At 45.7% G+C, this 23,760-nt stretch overlaps 1 protein-coding gene across 1 annotated transcript in view; it reads left to right on the top strand.

Annotated features, from left to right (window-relative positions):
- Positions 1-22,716, top strand: part of FBXW11 (F-box and WD repeat domain containing 11) — a gene marked incomplete at its 5' end in the record, with an annotated part of 74,169 nt that extends 51,453 nt beyond the window's left edge. The window contains 8 exons of the mRNA XM_084268548.1: positions 11,470-11,607; positions 12,023-12,141; positions 13,135-13,384; positions 14,482-14,600; positions 15,233-15,343; positions 16,347-16,425; positions 17,873-18,061; positions 21,742-22,716. Coding sequence (XP_084124674.1) covers positions 11,470-11,607; positions 12,023-12,141; positions 13,135-13,384; positions 14,482-14,600; positions 15,233-15,343; positions 16,347-16,425; positions 17,873-18,034 — 978 coding nt within the window. The 3' untranslated portion in view covers positions 18,035-18,061; positions 21,742-22,716. The remainder of the gene's footprint in view (positions 1-11,469; positions 11,608-12,022; positions 12,142-13,134; positions 13,385-14,481; positions 14,601-15,232; positions 15,344-16,346; positions 16,426-17,872; positions 18,062-21,741) is intronic.
- Positions 22,717-23,760: the final 1,044 nt, after the last annotated feature.

The following is a 23,760-nucleotide window of genomic DNA, read 5'->3' as shown; positions in this document are numbered from 1 at the left end:
TGTGGCGACCTTTGCATAGAGCCTGAAGGAGTTCAGCATTAGTATAATTCACATTTTAAAAATTATTCTGAAATATTAATGATGGGAGTATTCCTTGGAGATGTTCAGAGGACTTTTGGAGACCTTTTGACTATCACAATTTTATACTTTGATTCTTCAGTTGCTGTAGGTTTGCTAGTAGGGTGTACAGAAGCAAAGCTCCTGAGCTGGACAGTTCTTGCTAGTATGAAATAATCAGGGAAAAAACTAAAGCCCTTCTGCTACTCTCATCACCATTATCAGTACTACATGTAAAAACGTTCGGTCTCTAAATAGCTGAGAGTGGGGACAGGATATGCCCCTAAAAATATGTTGTAGTAACGAGTGTGTTTCTTAAACTAAACTTTGTTACAATAACAATAAATATATTAAACCCTCAAATTGGGAGAAAAATGTGCCCTGCACAGCCTGAAAAGGCCTTGTGTGCTCCAAATTCACACATTGGTGTTGGCAGTAAAGAAACACAGACTTACTGTGCTGAACCCAAACTTTCTTTCAGGGTTTCAACTCATAAATTTTTCTTGTTCATAGTATAGTGCTGGGGTGGATGCTGTGATACATGTGGACCGTGCAGAGCAAGGGGTTATCTCGTGTCAGGCTTTAGGGGGGGAGCTGGGAGGGTGCTGTGTGTAAAACACACCGTGCTGCTGGGACTCAAAATAGTACCGTGAGTAATGAGCGTGGGAAAAGAGCTGGCTTGTCGGCAGCGTACACGGAGTAAACTGCACGCTGTTGCCATAGTTCCTGCCCATACTGAACCGCCTGGCAAGCCAGCTACTCTTACACACCACTACTGTAGTTCCTATCCAGTGCTTATATCCTTAAGGGTGTTCAATGTTACTGGGGCGTGCAGGGGACTCCTCCTGGGCTCAGACTCCAACAGAGGGAGGCAAATAGAGGAGCAGAATTAGGGCTGGTCAGGGAAAAATCTTCTGGTCTGTATTTTCTGTTCCATGCTTGTGTCTATAAACCTCTGAAAAACCTTTGTGGGTTGTCAGTCACCTGGGTTAGAGTTTAAGGTATTGGCAACTGTCTGAAGGGCTGTCTGTGGCCTGTGGATCCTTTGGGAGAGCGGTAAAGCTGAAGGGAGCCAGGACCTGTCTTGCCTCTGAACTGCACTGTAGCAGAAGTTAAGTGTAAGCTTCTTCTTGGCCGAATTCAGGAAACAAACATGTCTTTGTCCAGTCTTCTAGAGTGGTGAAGTCTCTCCCTGAGAACTAACAGCCACTTCCAGACTCATCAGTGCTCTGTTCATACCAGCAGCACCTTTCCCACTCCCAGTTCTTCAAAACTGCTGAGCTGGAGGGGGAAGGCAGAAGGACGGGTGTGTTGTGCCATGTCAGATTTTTCCTTGTTTACATATTAACCATCAAGCCCTCTGAAATATTGTGGTCTTCCAGGTTTCCAACCTGGAGTGGGGTTTGTCTTTCTGCTTCTAGCCAAGGATCCATCAATTCTTCCACTTCCAAAAGCCTATTATTTTTCTAATTAATCCCCCGTTAAAGCACTTTTCACAGATCTCTTCCCTAAAGGACTGTCAAAAGAAGCTTTTAACACTATTTAAAAATGTAGACGGTGAGTAACACTAACAACAAAACTTAGCTATCAGATTAGGAAAGCTCCTTAACTTTCCCTCTTAAGCCAGAAGTCATGCTCTCCCTCAGTTTCCTATTTTTCTCCGTTCCTTCATTTTTCAAAGCAAAGTGCAGTAGCTCTTGAGTAAGACTTTCATCTTAGCTGTGATGAAGAATTTTATATCTCTGAATACCAAAATGTTTTTTCTTCAAATATTTGCCTGGATTTTTAACAAGATCTTCCTGTTTCTGTCTGAGGGGCAGAGTTTAGGGAGCTAGTGATGAGCCAAAGGCTACCATATTAGCATTTTTATAATAATTGAAGTATTTTCATAGGACATGTATCATGTGTCCAAAGGGCTTGATTTCTTTTTTTTAATACAGTAAAACATATTTGATGTAACACTAAAGTCTTGTAATTCAGTATTTTACCTGTGGAGCACAAAGATTAACCAAATTTTGCTTGACTGTTTCCAATGCTACGAGTTACGAATTTCCAACATCTGGTACTAAATTGGGTCGTGGGTAGAGATAAGCTCAGAGAAGAACACACTGTCTCATTTGGATTGACTGACAGAATTCGAAAAGTAATCCAAAACCAAAATTCACAACTGGAAGGAAAATATGAGGAATGATAAATAATAAATTGGAATTCTTTCCCTTGGGCTCTATCTGCATTTTGGGTTGAAAGTCCACGCAACCGCAAAGTGGTATTAGCTGCAAGGTAATGCAGGCGGTGATTTGGAGAAGTGTGAGGTTCCTTGGCTTCTCTGAAAATTTAGGAGTGCCAACATCTGTTTGTTTCCTGCCAAACACATTTTAGGAACGTAATGTCACTTCTGAAATCGTTGGGTTTGAAAATAAGAGGACATTTAGAGATCTGAAACCAAATTCTTGGAAAGAGGCAGTTACTCTCCACCTCTACTGTGAAGCCAAATATTTAATTAGGTTTCATTTCACAAGAGGTGGTCCAGTCATTTTAAATGTCTCCAAGTCAGATGTCGAATTGCCAAGCTTCTTTAGGAGCTTTTTTTAACAGCAAAACCTAATTTGGGGTTTCTCCTAGAAGCCTGGTTTTGCAAGACCTTGTTTATGGAGATGATCTGGTTGGTGCAGGGTGTCCTGTGCCCAGTCCCAAAGCGCTGTGGTGAAAGTCAGCTGGTTTAATGGGATCGTGTTCATCGGCACGTTGCCAGTTTAATACTGCTGATTCCAGAACCCCAAGTCCCTGGATTTTTTCCATATTATTTGTGAAACTTGGCCAACTATTCTGTTTTCCCCTCAGGATTAGCACAAGTATCTGTTTCCTGTGATGAGTTGGGAAGACTCATTTCATAAACGTTCCCCTTATCTTTCGGCGCATGGCAAGCGCCTGCGTCTTGTTTCCGTGGAGTCTTGGGTCCACCTAATTAAGATGAGAATTAAACTCTCATTTGCCCCAGGACTTGAGGAAAACGTGGCATCAGGCCATCAAATAAACACCATGTGTTCTTCTGAATTTTGAAAAAGTTCAGGTTTTAGGGCTAGAACTGAAATTTTAAACCCTTGGGAAACCTTGCAAAGGGGAAAAAGTCATCTCTGGCCACAAGGCGCTGCCAGCGGTGTTGAGGCAAGTGGCAGTGTAGAGTTTCAGAGGAAATGGGGTTGTTTAGTGCTGCTTTAATTAGGATGCTGGAGAAATTTTGTGTGTGTGTGTGGGGAGGAGCTGGTCAGTGTTGTATTGCCCGCAAGGTTTTTCAGCCAGCCTTTGAAATCTTCACACTCCAGGCGCTTTCCAAAAGGCGTCTCTTACAAATGAAACTGGCCAAGGAAGGGAGAGGCTGTTGAGCAGCAGGGACAAAGTGCTTGGTGGTGCACAGCACAGTTTTGGGCTCCTGCATCTGAGCAGGGTAGAAGACTCCTTTCCTAGCATGGCATGGATCTCTGGCTTGGCTTTTTTTATTCACTTTGTCCACATCACACCTACTTTTTTCCACAAATGGGCAAAGCAAGTCTTTCAATTTTCTTCTGCAGATTGAAGAGAGGGATTTATTGCTCCTGTTGGAACACTTTGAATGCCCCTGTGCTCTGCTAGGGGCTGATAACTACTTGTTTACGTACAACTTTGTATTTTTGTGGTGGTGTGCATGAACTTAGTTACTGTCTCCAGTGGAATGTGAAAGGTGCAATAGTTGTGTTTTTCAGCAGCATTGTTCTTTGTCAGGTGTTGCACACAGTCCAGATACACGTGTTGTTGAAGTGCCACAGAGGACCTCTCTCTGTTTTCATTGCTTGTTGGCTTGTATTTTAAAAGATTTCCTCTCCAGATCTGGAAGTTACGACAGTACTTCTCTATTGCTGTGGTGTAAGCAGGAGTCCAGTTCAAGCTAGTATATTTTGATGTTGCATCTGTAACCTGGAAGCATGAAATCTTACTCTTAAGTATGTTGGACCCAGTGGATGGAAGTTGGTAGAAACGGGGATCCTTCAAGAGAAACCAGTGAGACCCATCAGTGGGTGGCACAGTGATCTTTGCAGCTGCAGAGGTGGAAAAGGTTTTTCTTTGTTAGATGCTACCCTTGAATCTCTTTTGGGATCTCATGCTTTGTGCCTGCATTTGCAGAGGTGCTTGAGACAGAAGACAGTCCTTTTGAGGAAGATGGACTGCTTTGTTCATCTGCGTCCTCCTGCTACAGGTTCTCCTGAGGAGCTGTGGAGAGGATTCTTTACTCCCATCCCCAGAGAAACAGGCCAGCTGCTGGGGTCAGATCAAAGACTGGCTAGCACAGCATCCTCCCTCTCAGCAGCATCCAGTAACAACAGATGGATGGGGCAGAGCTCGGGAACATGGTGCAGCTATCCTTCCTTTACGTGGGAGTAACCACAGTCTCCTGTGTCCTGCCTCTGCGGTGTGTTGTGTCTCCCGCAACACCTCAGGCACTACCACCGTCCCGGGCAGTAAGGTTGTCTGACTGCTGACTTGCTGGTCTTCAGGTCTGCAGCTTCCATTTATTTATGGTGCCTTTTCTCATCTGCTTTACCTTGGAACTTGGAGAACATGCTGGCTGTTCCCTGTGCTTGACAAGGTGGTCAGTGTTGCACTGGCAGCTTTCTCCCAGAGTCATGTCTAGATTCAGCACCAGCCTTTCCTGCAGTTTCTTCAAGTCTCCTCTTCCTCTGCAAGACACGAGTGCATCATCCCCCTGTCCAGATTTATCTCCTTCAGCATCATCTGTTCTTTTGAAATGTGGCTCTAAAAAGGGTTTAGCAAAACTCCAGCGAGATGTGGTAATAGTTTTACTTGGAGCTTTGAGCAGGTTCATACAGGTTGGATTAGTTGCATGCAGGAAGAGACAGCACTTCATCAATTGGCATTGTCCATTTGGGTCCTACCTCAGAAGCTGTGAACATTAGGCACTTCAACTTAGTCTTAAATTCTGCCCAGAAATCATGATTTAATTGTAACCCTTGCTAGGAAAAGCTCCCCATTCCTTTTTCTCTGGAACTGTTTAGATTTATGGACTTCATTGTTTATGGCTCTTCTACAGGTCTTGGAGTTCATACTGAAAATGCTGGTTTTCCCCAGACTGGTCTGAAAGCCCATGCATGGAGTGTTCAGATGTGGGGTGACTGTCAGAAGTCACCTTGCTTTAATTTCAGAGTCGTCTTTAACACATAGCCCAAGTATCCTGTGATTTCTCAAAATCAAGCCAGAAGCCCCCTTACCAGTCACTGGAAGTCTCTCCATTTCCCACCCCCCTTATTTTTTTGGTGTGTGAAAGTGGGCCTTTCTGCTTGTATTAAACAAACTCATGCTGAACTTTAAATATATATGTACATATGCATCAAAATCAGTGAATGTTCTATGTTAGTGGGGTATAGTGAATCCCTGTTCCTCTCTTTCTTAGACCTGCTTCCATTATTCTTCATGAAGGTGGGATTTATTCTTACTTGACCCCTCTGCACAAAGAGGTGGCTGCCAAAAACCACTTGATCACTGTTTTGAGTAAACCTTTGCTCACGTTTACTTCCTTGCACTTGTTGATGGTGTTACTGGTTCCTACCTTCCCATGTTACATGGCAACAATTTCTCCTGTTGCTCCTTCTGAAAACTGTTGGTTTTCTTCTGGACTTTCACTTAGCTTTCATTGGGAATAATCTGTAATAGGTCTTGATAATGGAAAGCTTTGATTCCTTTGGTAAGCTGCAGCACCTGCATTTCCACATCAGGAGGGTATAAATTTTAATTTAAGCACTCACAGGAGAGACTATCATGCTGCTCCCAATTGCATAGCTGTGTTCTATGCTTCAAAGCATTTGGACAGTTAAATCCATGTCTAGTCACTCTTGTGAGTCCTGTAGCATAGTATGGGCCATGTATGTATGGGTCGGAATGTGTATGGGAATGACTTGGGGAAGCAGTATGCTTAGTGGTAAAAGTAGGATGCAGTGATGGACAGCTTGCAGCACTTGCTGCTCTTCTAACAGCAGTGCCAATTTACACTCAAGATGTTGGCATGGACATCTGTATACCCTGCTGCTCACTTCCAAAGACCTGTTTACTGGCTGGGGTGACAACATGCTCAAGTCTTAGTGGATGTGTGATTAGGTGTGCTGTGCCTGCAGCCACAAGCCTTCAGCTGCTCCATCAAGGCATGAGCTCTGTACATGTTCCTGACCACATAACTTTCTTGTTCATCACTTGTGTTATGCAGCTGCTCTGAGGAGGAGGAGGTGTTGTGTGAAGAGCATGTTGGATCCAGTGCAAGTACTCTTCCTGCTGCACTGCTTTGGCGCAGGGGTTTGATTGCTGTCCCCATACAGGACCCTCCCCAGTGCTGATCCAGTTCCTGTGGTCTGTGAGCTTTTAGTTGTCTTTCCTGCTACATGCCTACCACTGGCACTTAGCTCCATAACAGTGGTTTATAGAAGTGATGACACTCACAAGAAAGAGACAAGGATGCTCTTAACTTGCAGGGGTTTTATCCCTCTGTGGGCTGCTTTGGAAGGAGGCTCTGCTGCTGGCATGTTTTGCCATCTGTTGCTGTGAGGCAGTCATCCCTGTGTGGTCAGAAGTCTTGTGGTGTGTGCTGTTGTGGTGATGACAGCTCTCTGCAGATTCCTCTTGAAGACAGCTCAAGCATTCTAGGTGACAGCCATTGTGTAACCTTTCTTCTTTGCACTGTTGTAGTGACTACAAAAGCTCTTAGGTCCTCACAGTCCAACAGCAACCTGGAAACCAAACAGTGAATTCCAGACTCAAGCTCAGGATCTAGGGAATCTTTCTTCAAGAGCTTAATGCTGGTGTTTTCTCCCTAATGGTTGTACCATCTTCAGAGAGTCCAAGAAGGGAATGAACTCAAACATGCAGGGAGCCTGGTGCCGTAGCCAAGCTGGTGTTTTGCTTTTGCTTATCAACCCCTCTTAACTTCACAAGGAATGAAATAGTAATCCTTTTCACTGTGATGCCATTTGCTCGTTTGCTTCTGCCTCAGGCAGGGGGGATTTGCTTTTTCTCTTTGAAGAAAGCATGTGAAGAACACGGATTCAGATTTGAGCTGCCCGTGGTGTAAATGCCTGATGCCTCAGGAGAAATCCCTACGTAGGTAACAAATGTGTATGTGCCTTTTTCTTTTCTCTGTCCCATTTGTCCTGCAGAAGAATTGTGTGTTGAGGGAACAGCAGCTCCTTCGTTTATGGGATTAAGATAAACCCACTTACTCTGCAGTAACATTCACAGGGATAAAAATGCAATATGTAGCCAGGGAGTTGAACACAGCATACATTATCAAATGGGAAAAAACCCTGTTCCTAGTAGATTATCCTTAACACATCCAACATAGTGTTCCAACTGTCCATCCAGATGAATTATGTCTTTTTTTTACTATGCATCTTTGTATCAGTGAAGATATTCTGGCATGGCTGAGGCTTGGCCACACCGCTGCAGCTCGGGCTGTTCTCTCTGTGTACTTTTCTCTCTAAATGACTTTTTTTTGTCTGCTTATACATTTCTTCAGCTGCCAAATGGCGCTCCTGCTGTGGCAGATGCTTTGGCTTCGTGCTTGGTCTTTATCCCTTGTGCGTCCAGGTTTTGTTGGTTAGACAGCATTTGTCATCTCTCTGCTTCTGTTGCTCTACTGAGCTGCTAGACAAGCGTGAGAGGAACTTTTTTTTCTAGGTTTGTGATCTAAAGAGGTGGTGATGTTCTGCAACATCTGGCTTTTAATTGTGTGACCCAACTTTTGGGGCAGTTATTGTGGAGACTCTGAGGAGGTCTGTAGGAAATACAGCAGTGGCTCTTGCCTATATTGGCATGAGGTTTGGTACCAGAGATATCATAGAATCATAGGGGTTGGAAGGGACCTCGAGAGATCATGGGGTCCAACCCCCCTCCCAAAGCAGCTCCCCAGCTCATATTGCACAGGGCGGCGTCCAGATGGGGCTGGAATCTCTCCAGAGATGGAGACCCCACACCCCCTGGGCAGCCTGTCCCAGGGCTCTGGCACCCTCACTGGGTAAAGGTTCTTCCCCATGTTGGTGCAGAACTTCCTGTGCTCCAACTTGCAGCCATTGCCTCTTGTCCTGTCTCCACAGACACTGAAAAGGGGCTGGCCATTTCCCCCTGCATCCCATGCTTAAGATATTTATAAACATTAATAAGATCCCCCCCTTAGTCTTCTTTTCTCCAGGCTGAACAGTCCCAGCTCACTCAGCTTTTCCTCACAAGGGAGATGCTCCAGGCCCTTAATCATCTTGGTACATTTTTCTGGACTCTCTCCAGGAGATCCCTGTCCTTTTTGTACCAGGGAGCCCAGAACTGGACACAACACTCCAGGTGGGGCCTGACCAGGGCAGAGTAGAGGGGGAGGATCACCTCCTTTGACCTGCTGGTCACACTCCTCCTGATGCCCCCCAGGATCCCATTGCCTCTCTCAGCCCCCAGGGCACACTGCTGGCTCATGGCCAATCTGTCATCTACCAGGATCCCCAGGTCCTTTTCCACAGAGCTCTTCTCCAGCAGGTCATCCCCAGACTGTACTGATACAGACTGTTATTCCTTTCCAGGTGCAAGACTCTACACTTGCTTTTGTTCAATCTCATCTGGTTTCTCCCTGCCCAGCTTTCCAGCTGTCCAGGTCTCTCTGGATGGCAGCACAATGTTCCTGTGTGTCAGTCACCCCTCCCAGCTCTGTATCATGTGCCTCGTCATTACTGACTTCCTTGATGTTTGCCATCGGTCCATAGAACACAGCAAATTCTTCCTCGCCCCTCATACACACATGCCTACCTACTCAACCTATACACAGACTATTAAGATATCTCTTGGAAGGAGGGAGCAGACAAAGACTTAGGCTAACTGCGCTATCGGGTAACAACCAGACATTTCCTATAGCGAGAAGCTTTAATGTGGTTGCCAGCATTGTATTAAACATGTTCCTTTTCAGAGGGTCCTCCAGGTTGCCCACCCACTCAGCCCTATTCAGTCATCTAAAATAATGTTATTTCTCTGTACGTACACATCTGTTTTCACTCGGTTGCCAATTGAAATGCTGCTGTATATCCTCTGTGTATGGTGGCTGCTTTCCCAGCATACTGGGAATTTACGCAGTGTAAGGGGATTTTACAGGTTCTCAAAAAACATCAAGTCTTTTCCCACAGTAGCCACACTGTGGGATGCCTGAATGAAAGGACATCTAGTCACAGAATTAAAACCTGCACCTGCGTATCGCTTACTGCTTTATCTTGCCTTTGTGGAGATAGAAACAATACCTCTGTTTCCTTTATCTGGAGCTTAAGCAGCTTCTTGTAGTGAACTTCTAAGAATTAAGGCAGCTAGAGTCCTGACTCTGTGGTGAGCGTGCCTTTGCTGACTCCTGGTTTGTTTAGGAAGCTGTTGTGAGCGGAATTCCTGACTTGTGGCACTCTCAGTGTGTTCTGTAGCTGTTGGTGGTCACCCAGCTGAAGTGTGGAAGTGCTGAGATGGTGGCTGAGCGCTCGGCAGCTCCAGCAATCCAGCGTGTGTGCTGCACAGCTGCTGATTTCAGACCTTTCCAAGAGCATTGCTTTAGGGAAACTCTCCCTTAAACCACTTTCAGGTGGATGCCTGAACCTACGTGGTTTCTGAAACTGTTCACGTTGGGTAACTCATCTGTCACACCACTGTCTTCTGCATCTTCAGAGTCAGTATCTCGTTTTTAAATGTCTTGCCTTCAGATCTGTAATTACATTGGTTCATGCTATGAATGTCCCAAATCCTTCCTGTGTCTCAAGGTCACCTCTAGCAGCAAGGTTGTTAATGAGTTGCAGTTTGCAGAGGATCAGACTTCAGATAAAGCTTGAGAATGGCCCGTCCTTCCTCCTCAAAACCTCCATCCCAAGCTGAGCATATTGAGCAGGCTCCCACCTTCCAGGCAGGAGTCCAAGGCTGAACCAGTTCAGTGTCAGATGTGGACATTTTAAGCCCAGTTCCCAGTCTTAACAACCAGCAGTGCACTAGCTGGCCAGGAAAACTGATCCCAAACTGACAGACGACTTGCTATCTGAATTTCATTAGCTTCCCCACCAAATTAGAGGAGAACAAGAGGGGATGAATAACTTGTCAGCATGCTCCTCTGGAAGCATCTCTCAGTACTTAGGATTTAGACAAATCCCCGTGGCACATCAGGTTTGTATTATGACTATGTATGATTCTCTCCAAATTGCATAACAGGAGACAATTAAAGGAGCAAATGTGTGGAAAACAAAGTGGTCAGTTAGTTTCCCCTTGGAGCAGACGTGTTTTCCTAGAACTGGGATGTCACCGTTGCGCTGCACTTTTGCATTTAATAAGCATTTCAGTTGTTTTCCAGTCTTGGAGGAGCTGCAGAGGTGCCTGCTATTGCTTTGAAAGTTGGGATTTGGTTCTAAATGTGCTTTTCCAAACAAACTGGCAGTTGATCAGCTTATCCCAGGTCTCTGTGCAGTATTTGGGAGCGATCCCAGGGAAGTAGCTAAATAAACAGCCTGTTGTGGTGCCTGTGCTGGAAGATGGAGAGCATCCCAGCATGTCTAGGTACTGCAGGTGTTGGTCTGGAATGCTGTGCTCAGATTCCCTTGGGGCTGTTATTACCAACTTCCTAGGTAATGTTTCACGTGTTTGTTTTTTTTTAATCCAGTTTTGGTTGTCTGACAATTAATAAAGCTGATTAAAACATGAAAATCATCCTGGTTCTGCTGTGGAGTAGTATGTGGCTTTTTAAGGCATGTCAGGTCTCTTCCCTTAAAAATACCTTTCAGACTGGAGATGTTGAGAATTACATTTCGACATGTTTCAGGGGGGGAGGAAGCTTGTATTATTTGAAATATTGTAGCTTCTGTTAATGTATATTTTTATGAGGCTTTAAGGTGCTCAGAGGAGGCTTTCATATCCTCAAATCCCTTTCTAAGGTGTGTAACAACAGTTAATGGGTGAAAGGACTGGGGAGGGGCAGGAAAGGTGCCATAAACTCCCTGTTGGACGCAGCAGCTCTGTGCTGTTGGTTACTCGCATGAGGCTGAAGATGGCATTATCTGAGGTTTAACCTTTGCTGCTTATGCCCCAGGGTCTTGTAAATATGGGGGGAAAACTGAACTGTTAGGAAATGTCTCTCTGAATTATTAGTTGCCAATAATTTTCACCACCAAACCCAGCTTTTGTCAGAACAATTATAAACATCTTAACTCGAATTCATTGCATTACCTGTGTTTTTTGGGAGGAGAAAAGCTGCAGTTAGGTTTTATATACTTCAGATTTACCAGAGACACAGGTAAAAGTGGAAAGATGGCTGTGGACATGTTGGAGTAGTCGTGCTCACCAGGTGGCCTCATGCCTGACTCCTGATTGTTTCCCTCTTGTCAGACTATAGAATCGAACTGGCGATGTGGGCGACACAATTTGCAAAGGATTCAGTGCCGCTCCGAGAACAGCAAAGGCGTCTACTGCTTACAGTATGATGATGAAAAGATTATCAGTGGCCTACGAGATAACTCTATTAAGGTAAATGCTTTTTCCAGTCTTTTCCCTAGAGATGAAGGGGTAATTCCTGCTTGGAAAGCTGGCTGCTTGTGTTCTTTTGTTTGTCTCGTCTCTTCATGGGACAGGATTTATCTGTGCAGGGTTTATGAGGATGGGATGTCTTCTGGAGCCTGGTAAAGGTCTCACTTTGCTCTGGAAACTTTCCACCAGCCAGAGAGTGATCCTATTGATCATGTATCTTTACATGATCATTGCTTGTTTCACTGTTCTGCCAAAAACCTGCATCGAGACCCCCTTGAGCTAAAAGTGAGGACAGGCCCACTGCCCATGGGTCCTTCCCGCTGTCTCTAGTATTCTTCCTTCCTTTCTAGCTGTTTGAGTCTTGGATCCCTGTTCTTGCTGTTGATAAGCCATTTATACTTAATGTTTTTGCCAGATTTGGGACAAAACAAGCTTGGAATGTTTGAAAGTATTAACAGGACATACTGGCTCAGTTCTTTGTCTGCAGTATGATGAAAGAGTCATTGTAACTGGATCTTCAGATTCTACAGTGAGGTGAGTGTTAACTTTTTGCACAAAACCCATTTGAATATCAGGGCTGGGAACGCTTACAATAAACTCTAAATATCAGGAGACATCCCTAATATGAATGTGATACTCTCATTCCAAAACCAAGATATTCATACTTGGCAATGCATCACATTCAATATTTTTTTTTTCCCCAAATCTGTCTGGTTTTCTTTGAGCATTAAGAAGTTTGAAGGACTTGAGTGATTGGAGGCATATCCTGAAATTATAGAATGGCTGCTGGCCAACTGTACAATAATCTCTTCGTTTAGGGTTTCTTGTTCTGCCTTCTGTCATCTCTTACTTATGACTGTTAATGAAAGGGTAATGGTATATATGGAGCACTTGTCTGACTGAAATTTTGATGATAGTTTAAATTCTTGTGTGAGTTGAGTGATCATTAGGCATACAATCTGAAGACACTAGGGTACAGTTCAATGGAAGGACCTTGTCTCTCCTGGTTTCTCACACTGGTGGCAATCTCTATAAAACTTTTCAAAAGTTAAAAGCTGGACCTTAACACCCTTCAGGTTCTGTAAGTAGGGATTTTTCACTGGGTTGGTAGCCCTGGAGGGTGCTACATCCCAATTGTGTGTGTGAAGTCTGAATGAATGGTGCTAAAATGAGATAAACTCCATAGTGGGTAGTGTTTGTTTTGGTCTGTTCATTGCTTTATACATCATGCAGGCTTTAGTTGTCCTGGGAGAGTTGTAGAATGGTAAAGCAGCTCTTTCTCATAGCAGTGGGCCCAGCTTAGGCATTTCTTGGCCTGATTGTTCATTGCTGCTAATCGATGCTTGGGAGTCTGAGAGGTGAACTAGGGCACTTCCCCAGCACTCGTCTTCCTGCCTCCCACAGGCCCTATGAGCTGTTGAACAGCCAGAGCGCTCCCTGTTAGAGACAGGAGGTGGCTGGTGTGTGTTTACACTCTATGCCCTGCGTAGCCATTGTCATTTGGAACAAACTCCTTTCCTTTTGCAGAGTTTGGGATGTGAATACAGGCGAAGTCCTGAACACGCTGATTCACCACAACGAGGCAGTGCTTCACTTGAGGTTCAGCAATGGCCTGATGGTGACGTGCTCCAAGGACAGGTCCATCGCCGTGTGGGACATGGCGTCACCTACTGACATCACCCTGCGCCGTGTCTTAGTCGGCCATCGCGCTGCTGTGAACGTGGTGGACTTCGATGACAAGTATATTGTGTCAGCGTCAGGTGACAGGACCATTAAAGTAAGTGGACTGGAGAGCCAAGGTGTTCACAGGCAGTCGGTGCCTTTGCTTTAGGGTCAGCCAGCTGCTCCCCCTCACTAGCTGGCAGCGCCTCTGTGCGCGTACCTGGGCTCTAAGCCGCAAAGCCGTTCTGTCATATGGTTACAAAAGGGTGAAGCCCATTTGCTGTTTGAACTCCCATCCCAGGACTGGTGTGTTTGTGAGATGTGGCACGTTTTGTGCCTTTTTCTAAGCAGGATTTTTTATTTCAATTGGCAGTCCTCTTCCAGACATGAAATGTATCGGCGGTGGCCTTTCCTCACCACGCCTTCCCAGCAGCTCAACCAGACTTTGCCATGTTTGAAAAATTAAGAGGCTGTATTTGAACACTATTACATACCAGAAGCTTTGAGTTACCCAGAGTGTATTAATATAACAGGGGCGTTTCCAGCCTTCCCTCTCTAGAACCAGAGCTACCTTACGCTGTGCCAAAAAGCTCTCGACAGCTTAATGTCCAAGTATCTGCCAGAGATCCTGCTGCACTCTGTGTTGGGAAATCAGTCACTGGGTACTCAACGTTACAACTTCAATGACAGTTCATCAAAAATGGGCAAAGTTGATTGAATCATTTAATATTAAGAAAGAAGCAGCTGCCAGTCTCCCATAAGCCAGGGGTTTGGCCTTCCCTTACTAGTAGATATCTAGCAATTTCTTTTGTAAAAAAAAATGGGGGGTTGTGTATATGGTAACTTCCACTTTTACAAATGATTGCTAACTGACCAAGATTCAAGCATAACCAAGCTTTGGAAATCATTTAGGGCAGTCTCTGCCCCCCTGAAAATGTTTTATATATATGCCCCCCAACTTTTCTCACTGGCTCAATGTGCAATAGCAGTGGCCATGGCTCTTGTCACTTAGGTCCCCATAGTGCCAGGCTCCTGTTAATGCCAGGCACCCACTCTTTGGCCATAGAAACGCCACGTGAGCTTTCATTCCAGTGCCCAGCCACAGTCAGCCTCAGACCTCTTCTGTCTCTGAGTTCATCACAACTTCTGTTGGCATTCAAACCCCTTGTTTGGACATAATGCTCAGAGGAGTGTTTATCTCCTGTCTCACAGGTCTGGAGCACAAGTACGTGCGAGTTTGTCCGTACTCTGAACGGGCACAAGCGTGGCATTGCATGCCTGCAGTACCGGGATCGACTGGTTGTCAGTGGATCTTCAGACAACACCATTAGGTGGGTGCCCACAAGCTGCTGTCTGTATGTAACAGCCTGAACGTTTCTGCACGTGGAAAAATGGGATCTCCCCTGACTCTTGGTGCTGTCCTGCTCTGCTGTATGTGCAAAACATCCACGGTGTGCCTGGCTCTTGGAGCAGGTGATGTTTGACTGAAACTTAATTCAGTGTGAGAGTAAATGTGTCCCATCCCTGTGGAAAAAGTGGGACGCTGAGGTTTGTGGCCAAACTAAACAAAGCTTCTGATGTCCTGCTGTAATTTATCACCTTCTGCTTGGAGAGATTATATTAGTGGCTGGTTTTCTTAATTACTTTCTGAACCTCTAATCATTGGTTTATACAGGAGAGAACAAAGTGTGTTCAGGTTTCCCAAGATAAATAACACATATTCAACCTTTAATTGCATGTCATCTTGAGTGACTAAATTAATTTTAACATACTGTAGCTGCAACACAAGCTTATTCCTGACTTGCACACAGGAAACTCCTCATGGTTCTCCTGCCTTTATGAGGAAATGAGGTGGTTTGTCCTCAGAGAGCGATGCAACAGCGTGCTTAAATCTCTGTGTGGGAGGCGCAGGGACAGTGCTGAGCCTGAAGCGCTCAGAGACGTTCTCCTCTGTTCTCTTAAGGCTATGGGACATTGAATGCGGCGCCTGCTTGAGAGTATTAGAAGGCCATGAAGAACTGGTGCGATGCATCAGGTTCGACAACAAGAGGATTGTCAGTGGAGCCTATGATGGGTATGTTTTCTAAAGTAGTTTCAAACAGTGCTGCCTTTCTCAGCAGAGAATCCTCTGAAATCCATTGAGCCTTGTGTTCCTGTGGGTAAGGGTTTTCTTCTGATTTGACTAATGGACCAGTATTTAACTGAGTGGCTCTGCTTGAGCATTTCAATGCAGCAGGTTGAAGCTTTAAACAGCCAAGAAACTGTTTTCCTGGTGCTCTTTAGCACACTCCTAAATTGTGTTATCACTCAAGTTTGACTTTCTGTCAAAGAGAAACTTTTCTTTGGCTATTTTCCCTTGTTTCATCCTTCAGGAATTGCTCCTTGCCAGGTTCTGTGTGCTTACAGTAGTTTAGGCTTTCTGTTTTTGCAAGACAGCAACACTGGCAATGTTTATTGTGAGCATAACTGTACCTTGTTGGGCTCGTGGAATTCTTTGGTGACCATCTGGGGTTGGGTGAAGGCAGGAGCCCCACTGTTAGCAGTAATGACTTGCTCAGTATTTTTGGTGTGTGGTGGATTCAGGACAGTTTACATCCACATCTAAACTCCCCATTTCTTTCTCTGCTTGACTTCAAGTGAACAGTAGAGTTATCAAAAAGAATTCTTGAGCTGTGTGTATATCTAGCCTTCTATTTGGGGTGAGTGTCTCACTGGGGTGGTGGTCTCAGCTTAATTCCTGCTGGAGTTTTGCACCTCACTGGTAGTGCTGTGGACTTTTGAGTCTATCTGCCCTTCCAGAATGGCTTATCCAAAAAAAATTATTTCTCTTTCATATAACCAACCCACTTGGTCCATTACAGAGCCATTGCTGCATTTGTCCTTGAAAAGAAATACAAAACCACCTTTGATCTACGAGATTTAGTGTCTTTCAGTGAAGATAAACTCTGCTGTTCTGCTTGATTCTGATAAACCAGCCGTGGGGAAAGGCGGGCATGCTTCCTGCTGCTTTGGGTGTTTCTTCTGTGCTTATACTTGCAACAATGCTCTCATACTGACCACCTCCTTTTATTTTATAGCAAAATTAAAGTTTGGGACTTGCAAGCTGCTCTTGACCCTCGTGCCCCAGCAAGCACGCTATGCTTGCGTACGTTAGTGGTATGTACAAGTAACTCATTTGGGGGTATCCTAAATACTTCGTGTCAGTTTATTTCATTATGGTGGGATAGGTGAAGAACTCAGGGGGGGTTATAAAGACTAGGCTGCTGCTCACTCTAAGATTAAAGAATAATTCCTCTATTGTTACATCCTGAATAATTTGGATCTGAGCTTAAAAGAAAGTTCAGGTTTTTCTAGTTTGAGATTCTCAGATGCTTTTTAAATAAAATAATCAGCATGGCACTGTATCAAATAATTCCAGTTATTGGTGTGTTCCCTAATAGCATTTTAGGCTTTAAACTTCCTGATATTAAACAGGGAGGAGGAATCTCATGAGCCTTTCCCAAACCTTTCTCCTAATCCCTCAGCCTGGAGGGAAGAGATGTGGAGAGGGCAGGGAGGTTGAGTCAGACAGATTACCATGGTAGCTCCAATCACTTCATTTAAGGCTGTTGCTTAAGTTTTATTTTAATTTGTGATGAGTGTCTTGGTTTATCACAGCAGACAATAAAAAAGTAAATTAGGGATTCTGTTCTTTTCACTGAAACGTGTGGAATTTTACTTCAGAAGTCAGTTTGAGGAGCTAGTAGTGACCTGAGGTTGTTGTCTGTGTGTGATGGTAACAGGCTTACTCAGCGTGTGCTTGGCCTTCCCAACACCTAAAGAAGTGTTTCTGTAGCCAGAGATGCTTCTGACTTTCTTTCCTGTCCTGCAGTCTTTGCAGAGAGATGAGATTTAGCTGTTTTATTCTGTATGAACACAGTGTATTTAGCTGTGCTGAAGAAGCTGATCCTTTCCCTTTGGGTGCACTGTAGCTCAGCTTATCCTTTGGAAGTCAGGCTGACAGCCTCGGTTCTCTAATAAAGGTAGTGGGCTCCTTTTAAACTGATGAAAAACGGAGCAGCAGGATGAACAGGAGAACCTTTTTTTTCCTGTGCCTCTTAGTGCCCTTTGAGAGGATTTGAAAGAGCTGGTGGAGCATGTTCTTCCCCACCTCCCTTTCTTCTTCTGCTCCGAGTAGTGAGCGAGCTGTGATGATCCTCACGGCAGCGTGTCCTGGCTGAAGCTGCCACGGGGGCTGCACAGAGCCGGAGTCAGCAGCAGGGCTGGGTGCAAGTGTTTTGGAAGAGAAGGAGCCCTGGCACCTCGTCAGTGCCAACCAATCTTCTCAGTTGCTGCTGCTTGATTGATAGGTGGCTTTTGCCTTTAATAATCTCAGGCTCTATGCCTGGCCTTGCCAGGGAGGCTCAGGCTTTACAGGCCATGTGTTTGGGTGAAAAAAACCTGTACATATGAAATTGGCTTTGCATAAACTTGGTTGTGATTACAACTAGGGGTTTCTTGCTGGCACAGAGAGTTTGCATTCACTGCGTTGCATCCAGATACATGACTGAGTACAAATGTTACCCACTTCTTGCCTTGCTAACTGGTTTTGTCTTGCTCACAGGAACATTCAGGACGTGTCTTTAGACTCCAGTTTGATGAATTTCAGATCATTAGTAGTTCTCATGACGATACAATTCTGATTTGGGATTTCTTAAACGTGCCACCCAGTGCCCAGAACGAGACCCGCTCTCCATCTAGAACATACACTTACATCTCCAGATAACAGTCTGCACTTTACTACCCTCAGAAGGTAAGTCTCCCTCTCTTACATCAGATGCATTATAAACATCTATAATTAGCACTCTGTCTGCGCATTGGTTTAGTCAGAACAAGAGGCTGATGTTTTCCTTAGGAAAATAAAATGTATTTATGCCCCTTTGCTCACTATCCAGTCTCAGTGCTGTCCAGCTTCGGCTTATAAAACTTGTCATGTTCTCTTTCTGCCTTCTGCAATCCTCGTGGTTTGTAATTGAGTACTTCAGGTATTGTGTGGGAAGTCGTTAAGTATTCACAGTGTCCTTAGATGTTGAGGAGACTTGGTGTATGGCACAGCTACTCCAGATACCCTGTGAAATCAGAGCCTTTTAGGGTTCTTGATGCATCCACTTGCTGTGTGAAGCTCTGTAACGAGTGTGGTAATGCATCTCTGGTAGGCTGAACGGGTGTGTGCTCTTTGGAGAAACATGCATCAGAAATGAGACGTTCTGAGATACCCACAAATGGTAGGGAAAGCTTTCAGACCTGAGTGGTGTCGTGTTGGGCAGCATGACAACACCGAGCTGTCAGAAACTCTGCATGTGAACTGAACTTTGCCAGTTTGTTTCCATTTTCCTGCAAGTCAGCTCCCTTTAGTTCTTGGAGCTTGGTGGGCAAAAGCTCCACTGCAGATCTGTTTGTTAAAACAGTGGATTCTTTTCCTTATGTCATCTGTGTTGCTGCCAACAATTGCACTTCCAGCTATAAATAGCTGTGAACTCTGGGGCTCGGGAGCACGGAGCTGCCGTACCAAAGCAAGCAGTCACCCCTTTCTCCAGTGCTGAGGCTGGATGCTTCCAAGGAAGTGGAGACACCGCAGCCAGAGGAGTAGGGAGTAACATTGCCCTGACAGGAAGGATTTATTTTATTTGAAGTAGATAATGAGTAGTTTGCTTAAGCACTGTGGGAAAAGCTTTCCCCGTCTTGGTGTCAGCACAGATTTTCATTATCTGTGGCAGTGAGTTCCTCGGGGTTTTCCTTCTGGCTAAGAAATACCTTCCCTTGTGAAGGCACAGTTTGCTGCTTTGAGATGCTGGTTCTTAAAACTGAGTTCTCTTTCACCTGCAAGCATTCCTCAGGAAAAGCAATGGCTGCCTTCCCTACTAGCTGAGCTCCTGCTCAGTCTGTAAAAGCCATGGTAATGTCCTCTCTGGATCCGTTGGCTTGTTACGTTTACCAGGGGGACAAGGCCATCGCTAGACTGAGCTGCCTGTCTTTCCGAGCCCGTAATTCCTTAGTATGATCACGGCCATGGGTAAGGAAGAGGTTTAATGCTCTGTTGGTGAACCAGTGTGAAGAACCAGATGGGTTCTTCCCTGGATTGTCTTCAAAGACTGTGCCTTGAATCCACCTCTTAAGAACACTGCTGAGAGGGCAGTTTGGGAAGAGCCAGGTCCTCCAGCACTGCTTACCTGTCACTTCCACTGCAAAATGCTTTTGTTTGGTCTGGCGTGATGTACTTGAGTCCTTGTTGTGGGAGGCTTGGTGCCATCACTGGCGGTGACATCCACTCTTTTTCAGGTGCAGGTGCTGCCTTGGCTTCCGTGCCCCTGGGTCCACACGTAGGTGAACTTTCGTGGTGGAAACCCCAGGGCTTGTTCAACTTGGTTCTCCCTTGGAAAGCTCTTTTTCTCCTTTCTGAATAATTCTTTATTTTCTTTCCCACATCTTTCCAGGCATATAGAATAGGCTGTGTGAGAAGACAGTGATGGTTTTAGGAGCAATCTCCATCTGTCTTCCAGTTCCTACACCTGTACAGTCCTCTGTTAACTTACCCGGCACTCTGAGATGGTCAGGGGTTGTTTGTTGTTTTAATTTGGAGGAAAAAAAAAAAATAATAGCAGAAGTCCCTTTAGCAAACTTCTCCTCCTTAGCTTGGCTCCTGGCAGAGCTGTGCATAGCATGTCTTCAGCACGAAAGAAATCAGGAGCTGAATAAAACTTCCATGGACTCACTCGAGCAGCACTGTGCTGGTGTGTGGCCTTCCCCTCATGCCCTGCACGGCCCCACGACACCCGCTGCTGTCACTGAGACTCCCTGTGGAATCAGAAATGCCTTTGGCAGCATGTGTGTCTGTTCCAGTTCTGCACAGCTCATGTCTGACTCGTCCCATGGCACAGAACTGAAACCCCACAGACCTCCCTATCCCAGGAGCTGCTGGTGCTGGGCCTGACGGTCCCTTAGTGGCTGTTTCCTGTGTAGGAGAGATGCTGTGATGTCGCTTTTTGACAGGCTTGTCTGAATTCAGAATCCAACCCCCCCCAAACCTCCATAAAGTTATGGCCAAACAGCTAATATTTCATTATGACATTTAATGAACCAGCTTAAGATGCTTTCAAAGGCTGCAGTTTCCCAGCTGTGAAGCGGCCCTGTGCACTTACTTTACCAGGCTTGCAGTGTTACGTCTCTTCAGAGCCGATGGGTTTTGACAGTCCTGGCAGTTGGCTGTGAGGCTTTTATTGCTTTCTGTTGAGTTTCTGTTGTTTATTGTAACATGATAAAAATTGTTCCCATATGATAGTCTAATATCCGTATATTAAGCCCCAGGCCTTGGGCTGGGGGAAGGGAAGCCGGGGGGAAGTGCTTTTAAAGATGTGTTAACCTTTCATGGGAATTTCCTATCAAAGAGGGCGGTTCTGCATAGTCTGTACAACTGGTTTGGGGAAGTGACAGGTAAAATCAGAGTTCAGATTTAGTTACACCAAGAACTAGAGCTGGTTCCAAGCTAAGCGCCGACTTGTGTGGCGGGGAAGGGTAACTGAAATAGGAAACGCTTGAGTTCTTTCTGATACCTGTGTGTTAGAGCTGAGCTTCACACCCTGGGCAGAGCCTGCTCCTCTGCAGTGTGGAGGAGAGAGGAAACCTTCACACAGCTGTCTGTGGGTCCCTGTTTTGGTAAATGGCTCCACAGGAAGCCAGCCTAGCTGGGGGTGCATCTCTTTGTCCTCAAGAGGGGTTCAGATTCTTACTGCCCCTAGGAGCCCCCCTGATTAGGGGTCTGGAGAGTAGGTCTGGTGAGGAGAGGCTGGGGAAGCCAGGACTGCTCAGCCTGGAGGAGACTGAGGGGAGACTGTACCGCTCTTTGCAGCTACCTGGAAGGAGGGTGTAGCGAGGCAGGGACCGGCCTCTTCTCCCTGTAACTAGGAACAGGAGGGGATGGGTGCAGGTTGTGCCAGAGGAGGTTCAGATCTGAGATCAGGAAACATTTCTCCACTGAAAGAGTGGTGAAGCATTGTGATGGGCTGCCCAGGGAGGTGGTGGAGCCGCTGTCCCTCGGGGGGACAGATGTGGGGCTTCAGGAGATGGTTTAGAGGCTGCAGTGGTGTAGGGCTGATGGTTGGACATGATGGTCGTGAAGGTCTTCTCCAACCCTGATGATTCTATGATCCTAAGGCAAGTGCCAGGAAGGTGACCCCCACGTGCTGGTGCCACTGGGAATCTTGTCTTGCTTCAGCTGACTTCAGAGCACGGCCTGCAGTGAAGGTAGTGTCCTGTGGCAGTGCATCTCTCCTGGAAGGAAGGACCTCTAGCACAGAGGGGGTTATTTAACAGCAGGTGTTTTGTCCTTTCAGTTCCAGCTCAGAGTGGGAAGGATGGTGTGGGCCTGACCTCGTCCAGCAGCTGCTTTCTGATTTGTATCTCCTGTCGGCTCAGCTTGTCTTTTCTCTTTTTCAGGGTTTCACAGTCTTGAACTACTGGATTTTTGGCTACTACATGCCTGAAGATGTTGATTGACAGCTAAAGTCAGAATTGGTTCTAGATGCTGTGTAGATGCAAAGCAGCACAATTCTATTATCTAAGTTTCTTAATCTTTCCTGCTCTCGGTGGTCGTCTTTGAATTTACTACAAATTCACTGACTTGGAGTAGATGAATTTCCGAAGCCTCTCCTTCCCTGCAGTGAGAAATCCAAAGCTTCACATGTAAATTGTCCGTAGAAACTGAACTCTGATGGCTTGTTTTTCAGAAATAAATCGGAAGTCAAGAAAGGACTTGGCCTAATTTATATTGCTTTGCACTTTTGTCTGACTTCAAAGAAAAAAAAACAAAACAACAAAACATTCTCCAATGAAATTTGGGTGCCAAACACATACCCAGAATGTACAGAGCTTTGCTTTCAAAGTCACCGTTGTCCTTTAGACTTTCCTGCCAGATTCAGAGCCTGTTCTGTTCGATAGGAGTGTACGTTGGACTCTTAGGAATATTTCTGAATTGCTCAGTAATATTTTTGGGTTACAGTTTACTCCTTCCCGCACCAATAATTTCTTTTAAATTAAAGATGACCTGTAATTCAGGCTAGGTTACTGCAACTAGTTGTATAGCACTGTCTTTTCCTTTTACCTGTGCTCTGTACTACAGCCGTCCTGCGCTTCCCTAATGTTTGGTAGAGTAAACCCTTCCCACGTGTGCTTGCCTCATTTCAAACCCTGTATGAGCATGTAGATACGATGTACATAACAGCGTAACCTCCGGGTGCCAGCGTCGGGCTTTCCTGGCACTACACACTAACACGGAGCGTGGTGGCACTCGGCAGCAGGACGCTGGAGCTCCTGGTGCTGGAGGGGCTGCCCTGCGTTCCCATGGCACCTGCTCTGTGCAGGGAGGTTCTCAGTATTCCTTAGGGGGTTTTGGTTTGGGTTTTTTGGTTTTCTTTTGGGTTTTTTTTTGTTGTTTTTGTTTTTTGGTTTTTTTTTTAATGGGAACTACATATTTTAAAATGTAATTTCTGAACTTTTTGAAAATTAAAAGAAAAAAGCAACAAAAAAAATGTTTAATTTATGTTCTGTATCTTATATTTTTGTGCTGCAGTATTTACAGATGTCTGTCTTGGCACCGGCAGGTTCTCGCAGGCGCCTGCCGCTGTCCTCCTTTAGCATTAGTGTGGCTGCTCGATGGAGAAGACGCCATGGGCCAAAAGTTAAACTTATTTATGTTTGGTTTGTAACCCTTCCTCACGGTGGAGCTGGAGGTCCCCTCACGCCAACGCTCTGGTTACTGTGCTGGTTTCTTCCCGTGCTTGGTTTCCTCTCTGTAGCTGTCTGCTGTGACCACGCTGCCACGTCCTGGTCACAGCTCCTCTCTGTTAGCATCCTTTTGTTAGGGAGTCTCAGCAGCTTCTTTTTCTGTTGTCACTGTCTCCCCTCTTCATTTCTGTGGCCACAAGTGCCGCTGCATTTGTCTCCTGTCAGACATGGCGGGGATAAATGCAGAGCTGAAGGTTTTACCCGCGTTAAGGGGTGACTACACCTCTCTGTGGCTTTTCTTTCCTGCTTCAGTCCAGCCCAGCGTGATGTCTGCCTGCTTGCCCAGGAAGGTGTGTGCTGGCACAGAAAGGTACCGTCCTTCCCCCAGCCTCTCTATGCCACGTACCTTTCTGTCCCCTGGCAGCATCTTGTTGGGTTTGCTGTGTTTGTCCCTTTTGCAGTCAGAAAGGTCAGGGGATGTCTGATCGCCGCCGTGGTGCTGGCAGGACACACGTGGTTAGACACACTGTGTGTCAGCTGAACTCAGAGCAAACAGACGTCAAGGCGACGCTGAACGGTTACAGGAGTGTGGCTTCAGGCCCTCTCCTCTCAGTACTGAGGGGGAGAGAGGTGTTGGGATCCGTGTGTCGGTTCAACTCCCGTTGACGTGTTACAACAGCAATACCTAGTTCCGTGAGAGGACCGAACGGGACGAAGTGCAGAGGATCCAAA

Source organism: Gallinula chloropus (assembly GCF_964237585.1).
Source record: "Gallinula chloropus genome assembly, chromosome: 10".
NCBI classification, from domain to species: Eukaryota; Metazoa; Chordata; class Aves; order Gruiformes; family Rallidae; genus Gallinula; species Gallinula chloropus.
This window is presented reverse-complemented; position numbering and strand designations above follow the sequence as displayed.